The following is a 20,369-nucleotide window of genomic DNA, read 5'->3' as shown; positions in this document are numbered from 1 at the left end:
TCTCTTACAATAAGAAAATCTACTCCTTAAATATTAATTAATATTATAAATAGGGGCCTCTAAAGGCTAACTAATTTAATTCTTAACTAGTTCTTTAAAGAAATGTTTACTGAGGAACTACTATGTGGCAAGCACTGGACTGGGTACTGGGAATATAAAGGCAAACAAGAAATCACCTCTGGCCTCAAGAAATTACAGAAAAGGGAAGCAAGTCAAAGGTCATTACAGCTTGCTGCAATTAGTGTGATACTAAGGGCCATCCCTTGGTGTTCATGAATTAGATCACACAGAATTTTCCTGGGTGTCTGACACTTGGTCCCCTGAGGTCACTTACAGATAACCAGACATAAAATATGCCTTGGAAAATATGGCTCTTTGAAATGGCATACATTTTTCCCCCATGCTTTACAAAAATCTTTTGATAGTAATAATCTTTGGGCACCACCACAAATGCAAAGCCCCTAAGCTTTGTGTTGTCCACAAGTCTTGATGATAAGATGGCATACCTGAATATTTCCCAGATGCCTCAGCTGTCATGACTGCAGGCGTGTCCCGCTCTGATTTCTCAGAGGCAGCTGCTGGCAGTAGCATACTGTTTGGCATCATCACATCAGGGACAGGCACCTTTGAAAACCAAAGGTGTTTATGTCAAATGTACCCCAGAAATCACAAATTCCATCACATCTGTCTTTTGCTGGTAGCATATCCCATTTACATTTATTTTTCTTAACCAAAGCAGGGATGTTTTGTGGATGTTACAGATCAATGCCACACCTTCAAACTTTAGATCAATGCTGTGGCAATGTATTATTATTATTATTATTATTATTATTATTATTATGGCTTACAGGTTTCTGTAGGTTTTTTTTTTATATATATATAATGATAATGAAGCAAGTTTGAAATGCAAGGTGCCCACTGGGGTTATTTGATGAACATTACAGATATAAAAAGAAGACTGCAAAATAATGTTCTTTACTAAGCAATGCCTCGTTCTATATTTTGTTCCAAGCAAAAGAGGTCACATATGGGCCTTCAATGTGATTCCTATAACATGAGCAATAACAGAGCTTTAAGTAGCTCTGAAGAAATACAATATAATATAAACAATATAATATAAACCAATAATTACAGATTTTATATTGACATTCTTAACACAGATTTTGTCACACATGCATCAATATTTGGCATCCTTACTGTCATAAGCAGCTTCTCAACACAATCTGGAGACACACTGTGCAAATGTGTCAGATGCAGTTGGAGATGCATTTTGTTGCTGAGGACATCCTGGCAGAGAGGACAGCAGATGACCGGCTGCACTGAGTGCTGTGATAGGACATGCATCTGGATACGACTTTGGTCCCTACTATTGTAGTTACAATAAGGACACTGATAGAACTGGAAAATATTGAATAAACATGGCCACTATTAGTTAATGCATTTCTCATTTGATACATAGTAGTTGTATTTTGGGGGTACATGTGATATTTTGATACATGCTTACAATGTGTAATAATCAAATAAGGGTAACTGGGATATCCATCACCTCAGACATTCATTATTTCTTGTACTGAGACCACTTCAAATCTTCTCTTCTAGCTATTTGAACATAATGTATTCTGATGACTTTAGAACATCAGAAGTAATACCACAAGTTAATTGTATTGCCAATTGCAATGTCTACATACATTTCAACAGCATGGAATCATTTGGGGCTTTAAAACTATCAGGAGCAATAAAAAATAAAGATTTACACAATAAAGGAGGAAAAACGTATTTACCTGTTCGTGACAGAATTTATTGTCCTCTGTAGGTTTTGACCTTTTTGTTGCAACATCCTCTTCTTTTGCCAGCAGGAGTGGCTGGGTACCCCCTGCCACACTAACTTTTAGTTCCTTCTCTGGTATGATTATCCCTGATTCCCAAAAAGAATAGAAAAACTCAATTTAAAAACACAATTTCAAAATGAGAAAAATTATGTTTTTCAAACAGTTGTGACTTTAAACACACTGAATCACAAAAAGAACCTATAAGCAGTTTTAGATAATGTTAATCGCAAAAGGAAATAAGAACACTTCTTTTTGTCCACTGACTAAGTGGACTTTATAAATGTATTTTAAAATGTACTCCTGTTTCATGTTTAGATAACCCTAGGTGGCCTTGAAAGATTCATCAATAACACATGCTCTCTGGTGTCTCAGAATGCCTTTACCACATTAAAGCAAATCTACTCCCTTTCACAAATACTAACTTAAAAAATCATTATTTCCACTAACATTTAATTACCTATCTCTTTTCTGAAATTCTTTGACGCTTAAAATATTTCAACATTCTGAGAAGGGTTGACTGATTATAATTCAGAAACTCAAATAATAATAATTTTATATCATAAACGGATTTAAAAATGGAAAGGATTGTAAAATTAATCACATATATCTGCTGCTGCTATTAGTGATTTACTCTTTGCTGTAGATATTTCAGCAGTTGGCTGTACATATAACATTTAGTACAAATCTCAAGAAGACAATGGTTTTATGAGGTTAATCCAAATATTTGGTGTTAAAAATGATTTCAAATTTTGCCCAGACCAGCAGTATAATAGGAGCCTCATACACATCAAAGAAAAGAGTGCAATTCTAATTTCCCAGACTAACAGAAAATTCTTTCCAGCATCAATTTGCCCAATAATCTCCTCTGCAAGGCTAGATATTACAGCGACATTGGGTAGGCATGTCACATACATCTCACGACAAACACAAAACCTCATTTACCAGCCATTCCAATCTCATCATAGCATGGCATCATCTGACCTTTTTTCTGCTGTTTATTATGAGTATTTCTAATTTTAACTTTCAATTTTCACCATCTTCCAGTCAATTTGCAACTAAATTATTTCCAGGGTGAGGACACTATCACTGGACAACTGGGTGCAAATACATCTTGAAATGCAATGAAGCTAAACCACTGATTGCTATCAGACCCCGCGTAAATATATAGTCCAGGCATAATCTGATTGTATGCTGTGCATGAAGATTTATCTTGATTTTTTTTCAATCCACATACGGTTCATATAAATGAACAAATTGTACCTTATTGCAAAATAACCCAGTTTTAATTTAAAAATAAGGTCAAGGATGTTATGGAAACAAAGTAAAAATAAACAAACAAAAAAAATACATTCTATTTCAACTGTGAAGAGAGATGCATGTTTTATACCTTATAAATAATTTCAGAAATTTCAAATTCAGAAAGAAATATAAAAGCAAGAGTGATTCCATGCAGACCAAAATTAAAATATAATTTAAATGACATCATGACAATAATTTTATTCTCTTGTGGTTCATAGTAGAAAGAGAATTAATGCAAAGTTTTCATCAGATTACACTGATACTGATTTCTAGATTTATAAGCACTAGAATTTATTTGAGTTGGTACATTTGTCTACATATATATATATATATATATATATATATATATGTTGGAGACATTTAGGTTATTTCTAGATATTTGAAAAAATAATTCATGATATTTGAATTTGAATGAACTTAAATCCAAGAAAGACTGAAAAGCTTCATTACATTGATTAAAAAATGCCCAAGTATTTGATATCAAAAGATACATCAAAATAGGAAAGTCATAATTCCTATTTTCTTGTCATAATTAACTCTGGAATAGAAGAATATATGTTTCTTTCTCAAAGCTGAATATGCTTGGAATATTGTTTTAAAAGTGTTAAAAAGCAAACATTTAAGAAAACTATGATATTTTATATTTTCAAATAAAACTTACTGCTTAAAATGTCAAACTAAGTTGTATAAAATTATTGCCATTTAAATCAACCAATGTCTATCAATTGCCTTCTCCTGTGAGATGTTTCTTTAAAAGTTCCCACACTAATAAGTAAGAATATGTTTCCTTAGGAGAATAATACTCTGTCATATCCCCTTATCATTCTTTTGCGTACATGGTGGAATTGGACATGACCAATAAGTTGATCTGGGTCTCTGTGCTATCAAAGACTGTCACACACAAGTTAAAAGAGAATTTCCATGACTTTGTTGCTTGCAGGCCCTTTGGATCATCAGAAATAGAATAAATATTTCAGAAACTTCTAAATCTATTAAATGTATAGCTATAGACTCATTTCCATAAGCATATATAATGTGTATTTTATTCTCATATTGAGACTGTCAGGGATCAAAAAATGTATTGATTTCAAGATCTAGGATATTTTACTAAGCCTACACACTGATGTGCATAACGTATAATTGATTCCATGTATATTAAGAATTATTTATTTATTTTTATGCTTATTAATATTCATCAAAAATATAATTGCTTTTGAATTTAGTGATGTTCTATGCTGTATCAAAAAAGTAAGAGTTAAGTTTTAGGGTCACTATCACATGGCCATTGCAGCAACTGTTGGCTGTAGTACTCAACACAGTATGTGTCAGCCTCAAAATTTTTCTGGCTAATTAACTTAAACCATAATCTTAATAAAAGCCAGGAGCCTCCTAAAGACCATTTTATTTGAAATTACAAAGAAGTTATAAATGAAAGCTAGAACATCTAACATTAGCTAGGTACCTCAAAAATGCGTGGCACTGATAATAAGAGAAAGTAGAGAATATCGAGATGTGGTAACATGACAAAAACAGATTCTGGAGGATGAGGCAAGTCATCAGGATTATTTATGTAAAGACGAAGGATGTTACATTCTATGCGTGTATGCCTTTCTTACTCAAAGGGATACTATCTTAGGTTTCATATTATGGCATCCCTGGTAAATTATAGAAAATCATCTCTGGGATCTTTTTTCTAAGTTGTGTTATCCTGGAAATGCCTATTAAATAAGGGTCAATTAATTTGAGAAAGGTTTTAAGTTTTATGATTGCTTATAGTTTATGTCTGCAACTTTATTTGAAATAAACACTGTTGGTTACCCTAGAACAGAAAAAAATTTTAAATAGGATCCTAATTTATTTTGTGTTATTGAGGACAACACAATATTCTCAAAAAACAATGTCATTTTCATTCATTTTAACTAAAAAATGAAGTCTAATTACAAATAAGCACTGCCAAATAGATGAAAAAAATGATTACCTGTCAGTTATGGGATTATTTAACTTGCATGAGATTGCTAATATAAAAAATGACATAATTCATTTCAATGCAGATACCGCCTTCTTAATAATTTTCAATCCCTAAAATACAGAAGGCTGTAAAATGGTTTATACTCATAACAAGCAAGAATAATCCAATAATGCACATGTACTCAAAGCAAATCTTTAAAAAAAAAAACTAAGTACTGAGTTATATTAATGAGTCAATGTTTTTAATAAAGTTTGAATACTATAAAACTTGGATATAACAGAAGATGTTATTCAACTCCAAATAATTATAAATTATAATTACCAGTACAGTATTCTTTCTAATGAGACTAGAATGAAAGGATAATTTTAATTGCAATAATGAAGGTTAATTTCCATCTTTCCTCATGTTTACTCCCTTATTAAAAAGTGGTCCCCTTAGCCAAGGCAGAGACATATTACATTTTCAATGCAAATGTATTAATCTGGATAAACTCTGTATTAATTCTTGTACTGCACAGAGCTATAATTTGGATTATAATTAATCTAAAGTGGCACTAGATTTAAATGACAATATAAATGAAGCATTAGAAGGCTTTTCTATTATGAATGAATATTCAGCAAATATAACTTGCATATTGCCACGTCTCATTTTGAAAGCTCTACTCCTGCAGATTAATGTCAGCAACATAGCACAACAGCTTACACAAACATAGCCTTCCTAACATATGTTAATTCCTTCCTGTCTAAAAAATTCTGTGTTAAAGTTGGCTCAAACTACCTTCTCATCTAACATACGAAGATAGTGATTATTTGTAAACTTGCTAGTATTTTTTTTACATTTATGACACATATAAAGAAAAACAATAAATATAAGTGGTTATTTAATCATTAGAAATACATATGAGAGAAAATCCATGTAATAATTTTTAAACCTAAAAGCATTCAATTTAGAAGGCAGAAAACTTTGTTAAATGTTCATGTTAGTTGTCAGCCACAAGAGCTGTCTTGAAGGCTGGAAGGTTTTAAAGCTAAATATTAGCATTTCAGCAACTGCTTTTAGTTGGTGCCTTGCTTAGAGCTTATTTTTTATCCTTACAGATAAACCCAGGAAGGCATTTCTATGGGGATAAAATTTGTTTTAAATAACTACCATTATACAATTGTCTGTATCCTCTCAAATGCCCAAGTCCTGTCTGGATGGTACAATTAGGTGCCCAAGGAAGAACAATAATTCATTAGCCCATTAGGGAGTGATTGAGCCCACTACTTTTGTGGAGCAGTAAGTGGCACTGGTAAAGACAGAGCCTTGGCATCTGTGCTATGTTCCAAGCCAGATTCTTTCCTCAATGGTAAAATTAGATCAATTTTTCTAGAGATTCCCAGAATCCATCCTTTACAAGGTACTAGATATTAGACATTTAAGACCTGGCATAATGTCATATACTTCAGTATTACACGGGCATTGAATTAACACAAATCTGATATCTCTGTTATACATTCTTCTGAAGAATGAGAAGGATATATTCTGCAATCTATTTTGGTACTACTTTGTGAAAGATACCACTGAACGCAGACAGAACCTTGCCCTCTCTGAACCAGGCAAGCAGCTAATTTGATAAGGTCCATCACAGAAAGTGAAAAAACCGCCTTGCTATTTCCAATCTTTTTCAAATAAAGTTTAGACGGTACCGTCTTTCACATTAACTTATCACTAGGTACTTCTAATTCCTCCTCAGTAACTTCAGGAGCCAGCTTACTAATATACAGCTAAGGCTTCTTTTTACATTACTTGTGGCTTAATATCAACCTTCAATCTTCTTTGTTTAAGTCAAATCAGAATCATATGTTAGACACTATATCCTAGGAGCAAATCTCAGTGACGCTTTTCTCACTGGCCTCCTGAAAGAAATTTAGTACTGAATAGTGTGGGGAGGGGAGCAGAGAGGCCCTTCAGATAATTTTTAAAGGGAATGCAAAACTTAGATATGTAAGGACTGAATTACAAATGTGGGATGATTCAGGTTTAAATAAACTTGCATGTAAAAATGATATTTTTTGTGCAACCCAATGTCTTCATAGTGAATACAAGCTCTTTTATATGCGGCTGTCACTGGAATTCAAGGAAAAGATAGATGACTACCTGAAACTAATAGGCTTGAACCCGTTTCAGCACTTCTTCTGCTTCAATGAGTCCAACATAATAAAACTAGGTATAGCGTGCAGCAAAAGTAGCCAATGTAATATTCATTGCAACCATAGATTTCCATCTCATACATACAAAGCATGGATGAAGTCATATATTTGCCAAATCAAACACAGTAAAAGCCTTAGGTATCCACACCAGATGCTGGCCTAGGGTTTGTTTGTGCACAAGTAAATGTCATGACACGAAGGTTTGTTTTCAAAGACAGTAGCTTTCATTACTGGGATTTGTCTATTCTAGAAGATCAAAATTACCCAGCACCTAATCCCTTTTCAATGATATTTCCTCTTTCTTAGGCTGAATCATCTGTAAACTTTTTCCCTGGATTTTGTTTGAAATACCTCAAATAGATGCCCTAAAAAAGAGCAAATTCCTGAGTGTAAGTTGTAAAAAAGCAACGAAAACTAGCATTTATTTTTAGGGTTACATGGTTTGGTGGGCGAATACATGTGACTGAATGACAAAATTCAAGTGATATCTAATCCTATGCTTATGAAAAATTAATATGCCATCAGAGGAATCACAAGTATAGCTAAGATTAATGAAAGGCGCTTAAAAAATTACAAGCACACAAACTGATTTGATTAAAAAATAATCTCACTGGTCGTCCTGTAATATTCTTCAACTTATCCACATCTATTCTGTCAGATGGTTATGATTAAAAATAGGTCAATGGGAGGCTACTGATAGAAATCACATGCAAAATGCACATGCAATGAATAGTAGTGGGAATGTTCAGACAGTTTAAAATGACTAAAAGCTTTTAATAAGTTTTCTGGGGTGGGGGGATGGTGAAGGAAGAGTTGATGGCAGGGAATGGGTATAGGGAAATGCCAAAGTGAAAGATTCTTGCATCTTACCAGAGTCTTTATTAGAGTTTTTGCCTTCACTATTGTCTCTCTCACTTGTGTCTTTTTCGTCATCCTCGGCCACTGCTGTAGGCTTAATAGCTCCTTCTGCCTCCTCACTTTGTTCTTCTGTTAAGAAAGGCAGACCAATCAGTAGAACTGAAAACCTCCCAAAAATTCATGCTGAAATAAACTAGGTGACCACTTGAAAACTTTGTTATTTATGAATCATCTACAGGTATTCATACTCAAATGAGAACACAAATTTATGCGAAAGTCTATGCTGATCATGCTGACTGTACCAATGCAAATTTTTTATCTAAAGGATCTTCTTTTGTATCCATTGAGAAGATGGGTCTATACTAAATTAAAATAAATTCTTTTTAGTACCGTTTAAACTGAAACCATATTTAAAAAATGAGTATAAAGCAATTCTGTGATTTCAATAGTAGAACCTTGTAACAACATAAACCCACTGCTCCATGGACTGGTATAAGTGTCGGGGAAAAAAAAAAAAAAAAAACAGATTTTTAGAAAAAAATCTTAAATAATATAACAACGGGTTAAATATAAGACAGGTGTTACTCCCGCCTTCAGACCCCAGACCCCAAAGGAATTCTTTGGAAATTTTTGAGAGTAAGATCTCAAAACTTCAGTGACATTGGGGATTTTTTTTTTTTTTCTGTAGGGGGAGCTATACTGGGCTTAGGATATAACAAGGTATACTTCTATGACAACTGCATCACCCCACACCTCATTCACGGGTTCACACCAGCTAGATTACATGGAAATCCTCATAGTAACTCAACCCTATTTAATTATTCTGTAAATCTTAGCTATGCCACTGCTGGTGGATTAATCTGTTTATGCAGTTAGCCTCTATGCTGGGGCTGTGTAGCACTAATCCGTGAAAGGCCCACTGTTCTCTTTCATCCTGCGATCATTTGTCTCTCACTGTGCTGATGTCACATTTTAATGAATTTTTAGCAATCTGAGTAATGCCAGATAACCAGGCTCGCAACTCCCCACAGCATGGCATGCTGTTTTCATTGCAGCACAAAAAATAAAAATCATATTCCCCTGTTCAGGTAGGAATTACATAAATTAGGAGAAGAAGGTAAAATGGGATTTGAAGCACCGGGCTGCTCAATTTCATAAAATCTTTAATGACCATATAAATTAACCCTGGAAAGGCAAAAGGTCACCGACACACATTTGCATACACTCTTCTATTTGCTTTTGATAAGCAGAGCTTTTATGCAGAGAACATGATACAATTAACCCTTCAATAACCATACAAAACGCTGCTATGGACATTTTAAGTGTCAAGCATTAACTGAAAATTACACACTGAATAAAATTTTCATTGCAAATGCTATAGTGATTGAAAGGGGAAATCGTGGCCCTTTCCACACCCCATGTTTTATTAATAACATTCTGACAGCAGAATGAAATATCCACTGTCATATGTAGCAGCTGAGCACCAAAAAAAAAAAAAAAATTCTATTTAGTGCCTCACTTGCCAGCCATGCTCTACAACTGTGTGAGCAGGACAACAGAAGGGGACAGTTCTGGGCTCAATAGGAAACTCTAAAAAGCTAAAGAGAAAACAAGGACATTAAATACATTCAAAATAAGAGTTTGTTTCAACTGTGAGTCCTCAAAGGCACCATACAAATCCATTTATTCCATTTTTGCCCTTTGCCTCTGCACAAAAGCAGAGGGATGGCCCTTGTTTAGGGGGTCAATCATCTGAGGGTTTGAGGGAAGCTTCCCTTTCAGGCAAATACACTCAGAAATTTAACTTCAAGAAGAGAAAGAAACAACACCTCTTCTGGCGCTAGCCTGCTTTCACCCGTCAGTGATAATTACTGATCAAACACAGGCTCCCCCCTCCCAGCACCAGGCCATGCTGGTAGGTAAAGTGCTGGTGGCTGAGCTGGATTTGGGAGGCTGGAGGGCTGAGATCAACTGGATTGGGCTGTGTCCCTCCCAAGTTCACACACGTGACATGATCTCTAGTTCGCGACCTATGACGGCTTGTGGCAATTACTTTTCAACTCATCCTGGGGAAAGGATGCAAGAATTCTTGGAGTAGATTTACTGGGCCTTTCCCCCGGGGCTGGAAAATAAAGTGTCAGCGTGCCACTGAGTGTCCTTATCTTGAGGGGACATAAAATTGTAAGGGCTATCGCAACTCACATTAATAAAACATTGTGTGTCAGGAGAAGAAAAAGAAAATTATGAAGGCACTAAAAGAAAAGCTACAGTATATAATCTGGGTCTCATCAGACAGATTTTGCAGGGTCCTCTTCTTCATTTTCTGGTATGTGTTTTAAGTGTGAGAGAAATTCCCAGACATGTTCTTCTATACATCACTGTGGTGTCTGACCTCAGCCTGACCCTGGCAACAGTTTGAGAAATCTGAATGTGAACAAAGACTCTGTGTCAGCAGCAGGGAAAGATTGTGGGATAGACGCTCCCCATCAACTTAATCGCAAACAGCAGTTCTGAGGCCATAACTTTGCCCGGCTCCTCCAAGCCACAACTCATAACCTTTGGAGGTGGATTTGCCTGCTATGCCTCTGCTTCTGTGACTTTTTTCCCCTCTCTCTTTTCAGGTTCTTCCTTTGAAGTAGGCAGGCAATTAGCTCTAATGCCCAAGCAATTCAGACCTGTTTTGTGGTTTAGAAGGGGAAAGCTGTTTATTACAGGTAGGCTCTTTGGAGCCATAAGAACTTTGCAAATTTTTAATCATGCAAAAACATAATCAAAAGGTAACTTATACACACCATAAAGTTTCATATAAGTCAGAATAAAAGGGCACTTTTATTCTCAAAGAGGGTTTCAGAAATAAATTTGACATTCATTGTATAAATAGACTTTAGAGTCAAGAGTATGAATGTGGAGAAACCACTTTCTCTGGAAACCCTGTAGGTTAGAACTTGGGTTAACGGAAGGAGTGATTACATTCTAACTTTCAACCACCACATATTCTCAGTTGTAAAATATTATGAAATGTAAGGGAAATATATATATATATATATAAAACACTAAATGTATTAAATAGATACTGTAGAACTGAGGAAAATATACTACATAAAATTCCAAAATAAAGATGCCAAAGCGGTTTTCATTTTCACCAATAAACCTCTTCACTAATATATTACATGCAGTAATAGTGAAAGTATTAAATCATTTCATGACACTGTTGTATTCAACATAAGTATACATGTATACAGCATATGTATATGTCACATGCAATTTATTCTTTTGCCTCATGAAATACAGAAAATACAATATTTCTATATTAATCTTTACAATGTTTATACTTAAACTTACCATGTATATCAAGGTCCATTTGAACGTCCCACATCCCAATTTTCAGACAAATGATAATACATTTTCATTTTTACATGTTTCAAAATAATAGAAAGAAGGCAAAATACTGTAGTCTTATATTGTAGAAATATGTTACAACAAACATTCCCGAGCATTTTTGACATGTCTAAAATGATCTTATAAGTTACTCTACATATACACATTGGCTATATTTAAAAGAAATTGTTTTGAATGACTAGCTTAGAGTATTTTCATTTGAACAATAACAAACAATTGGAAAACTGCTATTAATATATCCTACAACATTATGAAATTTCTAAGCAATGTACATCAGTCGTATCCCTTTGATCTAAGTACCACCCAATTGTAGTTATTTCCCATTGTCCTTTTCTCTCTCTCTCTCTCTCTTTCTTTCTCTCTCTCTCTTTCTCTCTTTCTTTCGGAGTCCCACTCTATCACCCAGGCTGGAGTGCAGTGACACTCTCGGCTCACTGCAACTTCTGCCTCCTGGGTTCAAGCAATCCTCCCACCTCAGCCTCCCAAGTGGCTGGGACCACAGGCATGCACCACCACATCCAGCTAATTTTTGTATTTTTAGTAGACACGAGGTCTCATCATGTTGGCCAGGCTGGTTTCAAACTTCTGGCCTCAAATGATACGCCAACTCAGCCTTTCAAAGTGCTGGGATTACAGGCATGAGCCACTGTGTCTGGCCCTTAGTTCCCATTGTCTTAACATACAACTGGGTTTGGGATCCCTCTCCTCTGAGTCTGCTAAGGAAGCACTTCATATTTTTTAAACCCATGAAGTGCTCATATAAAGAGGAAACTTAGTAACTTAGACATCCTTAGTTTTATATTAACATATTGAGTGTCTCTGTACAAGACACCTGGCTTGTGAGCATTCTTTCCTAGACTCCTCCATGATCTCCTTGCCCAGTCATGTCCCACTCAAATCTATTCTTTGAATGACCTACTTAAATCTGACTTCCCAACTTAAAATATTTCAGTGAGTCCTATCACTTACGAAGAAATAACTCAGCCTTCTGTACATAGCGAGAATATGTCCAAGATACCTGGTCCTTGTCTATCACTCCAGTTTCATCTTTGTTCACATCCTACATAACACTTAGTGCTTGAGAACAGTCTTCTTACACTTTAGAGTGTCAGATTCACCCATCTTGGGTTTTTACTGCACCCCATCTTGAAAGGTTATAGTGTAGTAGGTCTAGAGTTGAACCTGAGAATTTGCTTCTCTGTTGAGTTTCCAGGTAATGCCGATGTTCCTGGTCCAGCTCACATTTTGTAACCACCGTTCAAGAAGCCCAACTCTTTGGAGCGCTTTCTCCCTTCCTATATGTACCATTACAATTCCTTATCTTATTTAGAACAACTTTTCTTCACTGTGTAAATTCCACTTTTCCTTCAAATCATCTTGGGAAATATCAGTTTCAACATCTATAAAAATGGAGTTAATAATAATTATCTCATAGGTTTGTTATGGAATAACATATACAAATTGGTGAGCACAAGCTTAGCAAAAAAATATTTAAAATCATAGCAGTATTATTACTAGTACTATTGAGTACTATTGTTTTCTTCTCTAAAAAGTGTTCTCTGAACCCTGAACTAGGATTAGTGTTTCTGGATAAATGCTTTTTTTCCTAACCCGTATGCTGATGTTGAACCGTTCACCACAGTTTAATTTGTGGAAATTATCTGTGTATTGCCTACTTGCTGTAATAGGTAAACATTTTTTGAAAATAGTGATTATCTTATCCATCTTTCTGCCAGAAGCAGCTGGAACAGTGCCTGGAATACAGTAGGCAGGCAATACCTGTTAGTTGGAACAGTGAATTGGGTTTAGAAAGCAAAGTTTGGGAAAGAAAAGGAAAAGTCCACGTGCTACCCTAGCCCCTATTTCCCTTTAATAAAGTGTAAAGGGGGTGTTTGATTTTGTCTTGGTAGTCTGGCTTGGTTGTTTTTTTTTTTTTTTTTTTTTTCTTTTTGCATTTCTCTCTCTACTAAATCACATTTATTATTCAGCCCTCTCCAGTCTGGTTTCTGTTCATGTTAATTCCTCCTCTCAAAGTCATCAATGACTCCCATGCTGTAAAATTCAATGGTTACTTCTCTGCATCTTACTTCACTTTCTTTGCTCAACCGATGTTACTCCTCCCTTCTTCTGGAAAATTGTGCCTCTCTTTGGATTTTATTGCATCAGGTAATTGTGATTTTCATCCTGCCTCTCTGAGAATTACTTCTTATTCTCCTTTGCTGGGACCTCCTCTATTAAACAACAACTAAATACTTGAGTGTCTCCACTTATTAGTACTAAGCCCTTTCTCTATCTACATTACCTCCCTAGATGATCTCATCCGGACTGATGGCTTTATAGTTTGTAACTCTACTTGGATGTCCAAAAAGTCTATTTAATTTAGTATGCCAAAATCAGAGCTCTCAATGCTCCTCAACACTTCTTACTCCATTTCCCCAACTCTACCATTGCAATTAACAGCACCACCACCCAGCACAAGCAAGAGTCATCCCTTAGTCTTCTCTTTCCCACTCATATGCATCCTATCCATCAGTAAATCATACTATTTCTACTTCCAAGATACTTCATGTATACTGAATCCATCTACTTTACATTTTCCCTGCTAGTACCTTTAATATCTTACTTATATTCCTTATGATCTTATAACTAGATAAGACTTATTCTTGTGTTCCTATAATTTATTCTGCACAACTAAATAAAATCAATCCATTCTCCTGCTTGAACTCTGTCATAGCTTACTATTTCACTTAGAATAACAATAACAACTCCTTACTAGGCTGAAACAATTAAGCCCTTGCCTACTTTTCTGGCTGCATGTTATGCTACACTCCTCCTCACTCCCTCATCTTCCTCCATGATGAGAAAGCTTTCTTTCTCTTCCTGGAATGGGACCAATTTTTTCCAAACTCTGAAGTACATTCTCCCAGACTCTGAATAATTGGCTCCTTTTCATTAACCCGGACTCAAATCACTTGTCATTTCCTCAGAGAACTTCTCTGACTACTGCTTCTAAAGTAGCTGATGAGCTGTCACACAAGTAAGGTCCTCAGATTTTAGTAGAATCACTACCACCTGAGGGGCTTGCTGGATTCCACCTCTAGTGTTTCTGATTCAGTAGGTCTGGATTGGGCCCGGTAATTTGCATTCTTACAAGTTCCTAGGTCGCGCTGATGCTGTTTGAAAGGAGATCACACTTTGAGAACCTCTGCTCTAACAAATCACCTCTTTAACTTCCTTTATCACATTTATTGCAATCTGAAAATACTTTTTTGTTTATTTGTTTAGAGATATTATCTAAAGTGAGGGACTTCATCTGTTTTATTCACAATGTTTGCTCAGCAGTCTCTGGCATATAGAAGATACTAATATTTTAAATAAAACTGATGATTTCTAATTTGACTATTTGCGCAACTAAGTCTATGGTGTGATGTCATCCACTGAGATGGAGAAAAGAGGAGAACAAATAGTTTTGCGGAAAAGGAAATTCAATTTGGAATTTGTTGTGTTTAGCCTCACTACAGAACATCTAGATGAAAATATCCAGAAGGTATGGCAATATCTAAGTCTAAAGATTCTCAGAGAGATTGAAGTAATAATGTAGATTTTGATGTCTTTGTTACAAAGCAATAAAGAAACATATTGACAGGAAGTAATCTCTTTTAGCTTGAAATTTTTGCCATAACTCTTGATTTTGGCCATAGCACTGCTGAGTCATTAATGAAATCTTTTCATTGGTTTGAGGTAGGGGAGGGAGAGTAGGTTTATTCTATTTCATATTAAATATGCTCTCTAGCTTTTTAGGGGAAAATAACATTTTTAAAAGTATTGATGAGACATGCATAGGTAAAGGTAAACTTAGCTTTGAAGTTGGTATTTTTTATGAGGAATGTCCTAACTATATGGAAGTGATGTTTTCACTTGCAAAATTGTTTTTATTTTAAGTATTCCAATATACCATTGTGAATGCAAAGGACCTTTGATAATCATTTATTGTTCTATATAGCATGTTATTATTCCAATTGGATAAATCTGGAAACTGAGGTCTTACTTATATAGCAGAAATACATAGCTGAAATAAATGAGGTGGGTTGTAGTAGTAGGAGTGAATTTCCTTTTAAATTATCTGAATATAATGTAGCTAAGAAGGTGTAACTGCTTTTTAAAACAAATATATATATATATATATATATACACACACACACCAAAGCAAAAGGATTAGAGGATATGTTGACATGACTATACAAAATCCAATGAATTCAATAATTACCAAAAATAACTCCGACTAGGTTCTTTGATTTGTAAAAAACAATATCCAGCTTATTAATATATACTTTGTATAAAATCTATAATTTAGGTGAAGTTTCATAGTGTATGAATATCGATGTGAAAAATTATTAGCAGAAGTTTTAACTTATTCTTTAAGAAGCTACAAACATCCACACACACACAAAAAAAAGAGTTCAGACACAGACCTTATATACTTCAGAAACATTCACTCAAAACGGATTACAGACCTAACTGCAAAACACAATGCCATAAAACTCCTAGAAGATAACATAAGGGAAAATCTGGATGACTTTGGGGTTAACAACAACTTTTTAGATACCACGCTAAAGGCACGATCTATGAAAGAAAGAATTGATAAGCTGGACTTCATTAAAATTAAAATTTTTGCTCTTTGAAAGATACTGTGGGAAAATAATGAGACAAGCCACAGACAGGAAGAAAAGATTTGGAAAATACATATCTGATAAAGGACTGTCATATAAATATACAAAGAACTCTTACAACTCTTACAAGCAAACAAACAACTCAATTAAAAAATCGGCAAAAGACCTTAACAGACACCTCACCAAAGAAGATATACAGATGGCAAATAGGCATATGAAAGATTACATGAATGAAAAAATCCATATCACATATCATCAGGGAAATGCAAATGAAAACAACAATGAGATACAACTATACACCTATGAGAATGGCCAAAATCCAGAACACTGACAACATCAAATGCTGGTGATAATGTGGGACAACAGGAACTCTCATTCATTGCTGGTGGGAATGCAAAATGGTACAACCACTTTGGAAGACAGTTTGGTGGTTTCTTACAAAACTAAACATGCTCTTATCATACAATCTAGTAATTGTACTCCTTGGCATTTATCAAAGGGAGTTGAAAATTTATGTCCACACAAAAGCCTAGACACAGATGCTCATAATAGTTTTATTTGTAATTGCCAAAACTTGGAATCAACCAAGTTGTTCTCAGTAGGTGAATAAATGAACCGTGATATATCCAGACAATTATATATATATATTATTATATATATATAATTATAATTATATATATAATTATAATATATAATATATATAATTCAGCACTAAAAGGAAATAAACTATCAAACCATGTAAAGACATAGAGAAAACTTAAATGCATATTACTAAGTGAAAGAAGCCAATCTATAAAAACTACATACTGTTTGATTCCAACTATATGACATTCTGGAAAAAGCCAAACCATAGAGACTATAAAGGATCACTGGTTTCCAGGGGTCAAGAAGGTGGAAACAATGAACAGACTGACACAGAAGATTTATAGGGAAGTGAAACTGTTCTATATGATATTATAACGGTGGATATATGTCATTATGCTTTTGTCCACACCCATAAAATATACAACACCAAGAGTAATTGCTAATGAAAACTACGGTGTATGAGTGATAACATTGTGTCAATACAGATTCATTACTGAACAACTGTACGACTCTGATGGTCAGGCAGTGATAATGAAGGAGGCTATACATGTGTCAGGGGAGAGGGTATTGGGGAAATCTATACCTTCCTCTCAATTTGCTGTGAACCTAAAACTGCTCTAAAATGTAAAGTCAATTTACATATACTTTCAATTATTGAATTTATTTAATTTTGCTTTTTATTTGAATAAGCCATATGATCAGATCTAATTAGAGAAGTTCCAGAGAATGTTTATAACATCAATTGTGAGAATGACAAAAGCAACTCATTTAGGACAGGGAAATATTTTGAGAAGGAATAGGAACCATTACCTGAGGTTGATCTCAACTGCTGCTCTGTAAGATCATCATCACAAGTCCTGGCTCCCAATGAGGCAGTTTCTGCAGAAGACATCAGAGTGAAAGGTAATCAGCGTGCTATATCTAGCTCTCACATCATGGCTAATATCACAAGAACCTAAAATTTGGCAGTCAGGAGAGATGAGTATCAGGTGAAGCTCAGGTGAGTCTCCAGCACACCTTATATCCTAGTGAGCAGTAGCTGTCAAAATGAGCCCAGGGAGTGATAGGATTAGATTTAATTCTTAATTATTAGCAATACAGAACAAACACACTGGTAGAGAAAATATAGGAGCAGGAAAGGCTCATTATGATTTTTGTCATTGGACTATTTGGCCAAGCATACATTTTATAGGATTATGTGTTAGAGTGACAATAGCACATTACATAAATTATGAGCATACTTTTACTTCTCCGATAAGGTACCAGAAAGCAAAGAAAAAATCATTACTGTATATGATAGCTGATGTGCCAAAGCAAACATCAGGCACTGGAGGGGGCACCTGAAGAATAAGTCCAAATCATCAGCAAATCCACATCTTCATTCTCATCTTTCATTTGAGCTTTAGAGCAAAAAAGCCAACAATGTCTTGGTTTACAAAACTCAACACCAAACACAAATCATATAGTCACCTAACTGTGTGATTCCTTTTTGCACCCTATTGTAGGGGAACCTATGGAATAAACGAAACAACTGGACCTCAGAAATTTCCTTCGACATCTCATTCCTTCTCCACACCAAGTCACCACCTGCTGTTGATTCCATTTTACCAAGTCTCTTGTCATGGGTGCTCTCTGTTCCCTTTGTCTTCTTCTCCTTCCTGACCATTTCAGCAGCCTCTATAATCATCTATATGCCTCAAATTCCCTGTCTTTCCAATCCAATCCCTCATAAAATCTTAAGAGTTATCTTTTTAGAAGATAGAATCTTGAGTACAAATCATTTCTCCATCATTTTTAGGTATGGGTGAATTACTTAGCCTTGCTAAACCTCAAGTCCCTCATGCATAAAATGAAGATAGAACTATGTAAATAGTAACAGTAAAAGAAAGTAATACAACTAAAGGTGCAAAGTGATGTAGTCTTTAACATCTGAAAAGACCAGATGTTATCAAGAAGTTAAAAAAATGGTCACATAATTCTTAACTGCCAAAGGGAATCATGTTTACTTACTATTTCTAGCAATGGCATCTCTGGTTGATTCTGAAGACTTTCATTAAACAAATAATTAACCTTGAAAATAGAAGTGCATAACAAGGCACTATTATTGCATTTACTAATTGTCTTTTCTGCTGTGTATAAAACCTTTGACTTTTAGTAGTAATCTATTTAAAAACAATACAATCATAATAAATACTCAGTGCCCCCCCCACCAAAAAACCATTATGTTAAACTCATCATGAAAGAAAAAATTTATTCTCAATGTTTACTTATAAATCCATGAGTAGCTTCCAAATACATCACAGCCTTAATGGACATCCTACTTGTCACTCAAGAAGTCCACCTTCTTTCTCTTGACAACTTCTCATGTTTTTATGCCTGGATCAACGTAGTTCCTTTGACTTTGAATGCCTTTTTGTTCTTCCCCTGTTAGCTTCCTATTCTTCCCTCAGAACTAAAAGTACATGAAGCCTCCTGTGTGCACCCATCATGATTAGCTTACACATATGTTTCAGCACTTATCATGATGTATTAATTCTTGCACGGTCCAGGTATGTTTCCCCAATAAATTTTGATTTCCTCAAATGCAGCTTTTCATTTCATGGATTCTCAACTAAGGACAGAGTAAGCATCAAAGTCACCTAAGACGCTTTGATAGAAAATACTGACCTACATCCTCTATCCTAAAACAGATGAATCTGAAGATGAGAACTTTCTTGTAACTTCCCAGAGCTTCAGGACTCTAAATTCAGAGCTCTGTCAACTATACCACAGATAATACAAATGCAGACAATACCCCCGCTTTCTCTATATATGTGTGTGTATGTGAAAACCATTTCTCTTTTTTCTAGCGAAGAATCAACATAATTTATCAGAAAATCTCTACCACTACCTCCACATACACATTTCAACATATTATATAGGCTTGTTCAAAATGAATGTCAGTAGTACCTAGGTGACTTTGACCAAATAACTGCTATTCCTTAAAGATTAATGAAAGTAAAAATAAAACAACGACAAATTATTGAGTTCTTATCTCTGCCAGGTACTGTGATAAGCTATTTGTATAGAAACCATCGTGTAATCCTCACAATAACATAATGAGGCAATTATTAATCCTTCTTTTACAAATCAAGAAGCTAGAGATTAAATAGGTTAAAGTAATTTGCCTCAGGTCACAAAGTTAGAAACCAATAGCCTGGAATGAAACCCTTGTCTGTCTGGTATAAAAGTCTGTCAAATTATCAATGTGTCTAGTTGTAATACCACAATATTTGGGAGCCTGTAAAGATTTGCCTAGTCTTAGCAAAGGTCAGAAACCAAGTTGTGGGGAAAGCAACTTTTCTCTAGACCAGTGAAAATTCTGCTGTTTCATAACATATGTATGCTCCTTGAATATAAAATATAACCAAATAATAATTTGGTGCCATATTAAAATTACTTCATTTGATAGTGATTTAATGAAACATACAAAATGTCAAAATCAGAAACTGTTGTTTAATCTTACAAATTAGGTCATGTGGTACTTAGAGACTGCTCCAATGAGAGCTACTTGTACAAATAATTTCAT

General features: G+C 34.9%; 1 protein-coding gene across 1 annotated transcript in view; it reads right to left on the bottom strand.

Annotated features, from left to right (window-relative positions):
* ZFHX4 (zinc finger homeobox 4) overlaps positions 1 to 20,369 on the bottom strand; it is a 194,199-nt gene that overhangs the window by 16,461 nt on the left and 157,369 nt on the right. Inside the window, exons 5-9 of the mRNA XM_010388845.2 lie at positions 17,612 to 17,680; positions 8,160 to 8,276; positions 1,782 to 1,915; positions 1,198 to 1,398; positions 507 to 624 (exon numbers count right to left, since the gene is read on the bottom strand). Of these exons, the coding sequence (XP_010387147.2) occupies positions 507 to 624; positions 1,198 to 1,398; positions 1,782 to 1,915; positions 8,160 to 8,276; positions 17,612 to 17,680 (639 nt within the window). The remainder of the gene's footprint in view (positions 1 to 506; positions 625 to 1,197; positions 1,399 to 1,781; positions 1,916 to 8,159; positions 8,277 to 17,611; positions 17,681 to 20,369) is intronic.

Source organism: Rhinopithecus roxellana, chromosome 9, assembly GCF_007565055.1.
Source record: "Rhinopithecus roxellana isolate Shanxi Qingling chromosome 9, ASM756505v1, whole genome shotgun sequence".
NCBI classification, from domain to species: domain Eukaryota; kingdom Metazoa; phylum Chordata; class Mammalia; order Primates; family Cercopithecidae; genus Rhinopithecus; species Rhinopithecus roxellana.
The sequence above is the reverse complement of the archived record's forward strand: the minus strand, read 5'-3'. Positions and strand labels throughout refer to the sequence as shown.